The 6,350-nt window shown below is 43.4% G+C and overlaps 2 protein-coding genes across 2 annotated transcripts; both read right to left on the reverse strand.

The window, feature by feature from the left end:
• Window positions 1–1,540: 1,540 nt before the first annotated feature.
• Window positions 1,541–3,372, reverse strand: FTJAE_14262 (cytochrome p450 oxidoreductase; the record flags this gene model as incomplete). Its single annotated transcript, XM_037347474.1, has 6 exons — window positions 1,541–1,732; window positions 1,785–2,034; window positions 2,088–2,255; window positions 2,318–2,460; window positions 2,510–2,977; window positions 3,031–3,372. 6 exons carry the CDS (start codon window positions 3,370–3,372, stop codon window positions 1,541–1,543), a joined length of 1,563 nt encoding a protein of 520 aa, XP_037198733.1.
• A 302-nt stretch (window positions 3,373–3,674) lies between these two features.
• FTJAE_14263 (early growth response) lies at window positions 3,675–6,209 on the reverse strand (the record flags this gene model as incomplete). Its single annotated transcript, XM_037347475.1, has 7 exons — window positions 3,675–4,584; window positions 4,634–4,767; window positions 4,812–4,862; window positions 4,919–5,014; window positions 5,150–5,263; window positions 5,311–5,998; window positions 6,055–6,209. The coding sequence occupies 7 exons, from the start codon at window positions 6,207–6,209 to the stop codon at window positions 3,675–3,677; spliced, it is 2,148 nt and encodes a 715-aa protein (XP_037198734.1).
• Window positions 6,210–6,350: the final 141 nt, after the last annotated feature.

The raw sequence follows: 6,350 nt of genomic DNA on the forward strand, positions 1-6,350 counted from the left end.
GGAGCCTATACTTATAGATATTGTTAACTTTTACTAGAAGCTTACTTATATCTCTTACTTAATGCCTTAAAATGCATTTTACCTAGGAGGGTTTAGAATTTATATATTTTACTATTTCCTATACTGCTAGAATAAGAAGTTAAAAAGACTAAAGATTTTTCTAAATCCTTAAGAAGATACTATAATATTTAGCTACTGTTTAAGTCCCTCTTTTTTATATTATATTAAATATAAGCATAAAGAAAGGATATTTTCACTACTTAAGAAATTAATAACCTCCTTATATTATTAATATAGACTAGATTAATAGAAAGCCTTAGTAAACCTATAGTATTTAGTAGCCTGCATTATAAGGGCAAGGTAATCTTATACTATAAGACGCCTGCTAGCTTTATCTAAACTATAAAAGTCAGCCCTAAAATAGCAATCTAATTTATAATAGATCTTAAGAGGCAAGAAGCAGCAGCTCTAAAAAGAAAGCCTAGCCTGACACTTACAGATCGTTTAGTAAACATTAAGTAAAAGGCCCAGAAACTTAGTTAGGATAAAACAAGATATAGACATTTACCACTAGACTAACCATTATCTCCATAGGTTAACAGGCGCAAACATCCTAAGTAGACAGGACCAGGAGCTCTGAGGCATGTTGAAATTATGTTATGTGTTCAAACCATTTATAAAAGAAGGTTATTAGATTGAAGTTTAATGATTGACTGTGACTAAACCACTAGCTTTTCCACTAACGCCACTAACCCATTTAACCTTTCCTTATGTTTTCTTTCTTTATAGTGCGTTGGATTATGCGGAAGGAAGAGCTGCAGGCAGCTCTTTATACTGCTGGTTATTTTAATATCTAGCTTTTCAGTCAGTCTGAACCTTCATCATACGCAGCAGTGAAGTCGGAGGCATATTCTGCTTATAGGTGTTTATATGTGTTCTTTATGACTGTGTGGCTTTGAAGCCCCTAACTTTATCCCCTTATAATAGTTAAAATTATGATTATAGCAATTCGGTTTAGAAAAGCCAGAGACAAGTATACTCTGGAAGACGACTGCTGGTGGTGGGAGACGGATCTAAGTCTATCATAAACTGGAAATGTGGCATTGATCCGTCAAGGTGCCGCCTTTATGTCGAGGCCTCTTAAATTCTCACTCTTAGCCTTTTTAATTAGAAATTTAATCTTAATCGGGATACTGTATTTATATCTTAGTAAATAGATCTACTATATAAGTATATAAGGGGAGGCAAGAAACGTACGCATACAATTAATTATACAGGACAAAACGACTTAACTAAGCCTAGTTTAAGTTTAAGATAGTCCAATACTAGATTATTTTGTTATATTGCTATATGGCCTAAAGGTCTAATCCCTAAGGCTAACTAGCAGGAATTATACTCTTCCTAGCGACAGCTAAGTTCTTATTAAGTGAAATAACATTTACAATCCTTATATAATACTTAGATAGTATTTATACTTATATAAAAATAAGAGGTATTAACTGTAGCTACATGCTTAAGGTCTCTATACTATAGAAGCCTATTATAAGCCCTTTCGCCACGTAAGTCTACAAATTAGACCTTCCTGGCGTGCAAACCAATAGTTCTTAATAACCCACTCGCGGTCTTTGCTCGCCCATTCGAGATCAAAGTTACGCAAAATAGCTGGGATTAGCTTACCCATTTCCATAATAGAGATGTTCTTTCCAATGCATGTACGTGAGCCGTAGCCGAACTGAGACGTTAGCCAAAAGTTGCTCCTCATAGAGTCCAACAGAGAGTCTCACCGTCATAAGATGTCGGTCCATATTCTTGATGTTCTCTGTGTCAGAGCCTAGCCAGCGTTCTGGATTGAACTCTTGCGCATCTGGGCCAAATATAGATGGATCGCGATGGATCACTACTGGGTTGATTCCAACGACAGTACCTTCTTGTATATGGACGCCGCAGAGTTGTGCCCCTCCAGCTGGAACGACACGTTCTAGGGGGTATGAGACACCAGGACAGCATCTCATGGCCTCCTTCATCACTGCTTGGCTTCATAGTCTTAGTAAACCGGTAGAATTTAGTTTTGATGTCCCAGGACTTACAGGTAAGGCAGTTGGAGACATTCAGCATAGCTAACGTGGTCCGACAATTTACCCTCCTGGTCTGCCTGGTCTACCTCGGCTTGAGCCTTGGCAAAACAAGCGGGGTTTTTGATCAAGTAGTAAATACACGCCCGTAACGATATGGCTGTTGTATCACTGCCTGCGAATCTTTAAGTAGTTGTTAGTTTACCCAGCCTATGAATACTTGGACGACGGCTTGCAAAACCTACAGATTATTCGACAGATGATTTACCAAGTCTCTATGCGACATTTTCTCCCCTTTTGCATTTTCTTGTCTCAGCCAGCCGAGAAGGTCTGGTCGATCTTGCTCTGGAGGATTCTTGTCGTATTCTGCTATGCAATGTTCGGCAAACTAGGAAATGCATTAGCGCGCCGTAGAAGAAGCGGATCCTATGCATTACCTTGACTACGGTTCGACAAGGATCTGGGACATGGACAAACGGTTGCCACGCCAGAAACTTGGCAAGGGTGTTATTCCCCGTTGTCCACGGATAGAGAGAAGGGACCTGACCGATCATGATCCCAATTTCCAGAGCGGAACTGATGTCACCGATCATGAGTTCCACATCTTTCCTCTGCTCCATAAAACCGAAACGACGGTGAAAAGTGATGGCGGAGATGACATCAAAGGCGTACCACTGAAGCCACTCACCAAGGTCGACATCTGTGCCCTGTAACTCTTTCATAGACGACATGAAAATATCACAGCATTCATCGGCAAAGACTTCCATGGCTTTAATAGACGACATGGAGAATTTTTGAGCAACTGGGCGACGAAGAGCTTGATGATGCGCAGGCTCTCTGACGGAAAACATGCTAGGCATAGGGCTGTCCTTGTAAATTGGAGTGAAGACATCATAGAAGGACGACTATAGTAAGATTAGGTCATATATATTGACTGTGTGGCTGTTCGGATGCGTACCTTGAGAAACTTGCTTCCGATGGAGTAGATCAGAGCAATAGCGCTGGGATCTGAGATGGATACAACGTTTGGGCCAGTTCGAACAATTGGGCCATATTTTAGGTGCAGTTGGTGGTAGACCTCGTGGGCATTTCCTGTATATAGCTTCAAAGGTCTATAGAGACTCGTGAACCGTGCAGGCAGTGGACCAGGAATTCGCCATAGGTCTGATCTGAAAACTTGGCGTATCCATTGGATGATGTTTATTAGAACGACAAAGGAAACAAGACAGAGTATGCCTTGTGTAGGATGAGAAGTAATATAGTTAACGGCGTCGCTTGCGTGCGTCTTGTAAGAAGTCATTGTGTTTCCAGCTGGTACAGAAGTAATGTCAGAGGAAGGGAATATGGGACAGTCCACTGAGTTTATAAACTATTCACCAAGGAGAGATCTATAGATCACATGTTTGGACTTGGTCAAGAAGGCCTTGTCTCCCCACAAACTCTGTTATATGCCCCGTGGGGAACTTGTGGGGAGGGGTTGCATTTTTTCCCCACAAAGTCTGTTATAGGTCCCACGGGGAACTTGCGGGGAGGGGTTGTATAGTGGCGGGACTATAATGAACTAGTATTACAAATACTGTACATCTGATTTGGGGTGCGGACTCAGAAAACCTCCGTCTCGTCCTCTACAAGTGAAAGTAGTGTTGAAGCCAGATTACGGCTTAATTGCCAGTGACTGGCTCGCTGTAACAGATGGATGATCCTGAATAGTAGACTAGCCCCGACCTTGACATCCTTCAATGCAGCGTTCTGAAGCAAAGAGAACCCACCAGTACTGCCGACAACCTGTAGTTCAGGAATCCTCGGGTCTTGACGGGCGCGTAATGCTGTCTTGTCCGCCAATGTAATATAGCAGTACCAGGCAATGCCACAACGGTACAGACAAAGACCAGAATTAATGGGAGGCTCTGAGCCAATAGGTAAACGCTCAAAATGTTTGATGACAAGCAGAGCATGAATAGCACAGAGCATACCATTATCAGAGTTCGCCCAGCTTTTCACTGTTTCGCGATACGTCTCAGAAATTGCTGGACCTTCACGTCCACAGAAACATTCCAGAATATCAAGATTCATACGGGAGAGCATAAACATAGAGTGCCAAAGCATCATTAAACCAGGTTCCTGCTTTTTAAAGGCAATGCAAGCTCGGTATCGCTTGTACCACGAGATTAGAGCGTCATGACACTGACTTGTACCATTTTGTAATGCTGACAGGTTTTGCTGGAGTAAAGGGAGAGCGCCAATGCATCGTAGCATGACCAACAGCTCAAAGTCGTTGGAAACAAGAGGAAGGCTTGACTGCGTGGCACCATCTTGGCTTGTATGTCTCTCAAGCATGGAAGACGATGATGCTTCGTTTATCATGACAGTCTTCCATGATTTGGCGTCAGGTGCGCAAAATGCTTCCTTAGAGGCTGTCCCAGGTATCGAATCAACCGAGTATCGTACCAATGGATCGTGATGAAGCAAGGAAGCGATCTCAGCGTCCTGTAACAGAAGTGCGAGCATAAGGCTTGATATTTCAGCTTGGGGCTATCAGTAGGGAAAACACAAAGTCTTACCGTTTCCTCTCTTCTCCCTTTGCCCATCTTCTCCACGCCGCCTCCAACTCCTGCCCATCAAGGTGTTTAAGCTGAGTAGGATTCAGCTCTGGCTCTTGCGCTTGCGCTTGCGATAGCTTGAGATATCGAGTCCACTTGAATGTGTTAGTCAAACTCACTTGCATGTTTTACCACTTACTGCAATGCAAGTACCGTGAAACATGTCGACCTGAACAAGAAATTTTGGTCGCTGAGTTCCATGATCGTTAGATAATACGCACCAGCCAGTTTTGACACAATACATACCCCCATGAGTAAACCGAACATCTGCCCTATGACGGCCGCTTGAATGCCGAACATATTTGCATTGCTTCGCCGTGGATTTGCCAGATATGTATCCCACTGCATCAATGTTAGAATTGGAAGTTGACATCAAAGCTTTCAGATTACCGAGGATAACATGGCTTTATGAAGTCTTTCGTGCATGCTTATACCGTATGATACAGCCCTTGATGATCCCAGATAAAAGCTTCCTACTGAGCATATCGAGAGAATCAAGATGCCACTCTCGCTATGAGGACGAAATGAATGCGCGTGTATAATGGGGAAGATAGGCTGGAAGTTTGAGAAGTATGCTTGTATGGCGAGATTCTAAGTCACGGTCAGCCTGAATATCCGTAGTAAATGGGTTGACGCACGAGAAATGCTATCGACGGAACGGGCCCATCTTGGATTGGCAGGCGTAACTTATCCGCGAGTGTTCGATGACACGCTTCATCAATTTGATCAACATCACTCGAGGCGTCTGGAGTATCCTCTCCAGAGGATACAAGATCCGTATTCGTGTGCCATCTCCTCTGCACCGACTTTTTACTATTGGTACAATTTTCGGGTTTGCTTGTTGATGTTGGTTCAGTAACTGCAGGTATCTGACTGGAAGCTGGTTGACTAAGCCCTGGAGAGTATGGCCTGGCTTCTGTGACTGAATCCAGCATGGGAGGTGCCAGCCAATTCTGATTAGACTGATCTCTGGTAAGTTCTGCTAACCAGTCTGTCCTGAGATTGATTTCGGCGTCCCATTGCGGTAGCCAGGAGTATTGTTGCTCCGCGAGGGCCATTAAGTCGTCGTTGAGGAACATATTGTCTATGGAGGTATCTCCGGTCGTAATCGGTTCATCAATTCCACTTTCTAATGATGAGGCGGTGATGCTGTTTGTAGTGTTATGTTGAGGTGCTGGAAGGACTGGCTCCTGTTGTGTATCAGATATGTGAATTGTTTCCATCATGATACTATCGCCATCCTGTGTCCCTGGAGACTGTGACGTCTCCTCCGTGAGCGTATGTTGGGGAGTTTGGTGTGATCTGGAATGTCGCAGAAGCGTATCCCTAGGTGGTGATTAGTGGCAAGATTTTCAAAGTGCGTGTGCTGAGCAATGACCTACTGCCTGGTGAACCTCTTGTCGCATACAGGGCATGTGAACGGCTTCTCCTTTGTATGCGACCTGACATGGCGATGGAGATGTTCTGCTTTGGCAAATCGCTGTGAGCAGATAGAGCAGACACGCTCCTCTTTTGTTGTTTTTCGCCTCCGTTGCATCCTTTTCTAGTGTATTGCTATTAAGAATGAATAAAGAAGGGAGAAGGCGGGGTAAGAGTCTGAAATTTAAGGCTGGGCTGGTTCCTAAGATGTCTTAGCCTCTGCCTAGCTTAATAATAGTATTACATATATATATTAAGT

The sequence above is a fragment of the Fusarium tjaetaba genome (assembly GCF_013396195.1).
Source record: "Fusarium tjaetaba strain NRRL 66243 chromosome Unknown NRRL66243_c0000668, whole genome shotgun sequence".
Classification (NCBI taxonomy): Eukaryota; Fungi; Ascomycota; class Sordariomycetes; order Hypocreales; family Nectriaceae; genus Fusarium; species Fusarium tjaetaba.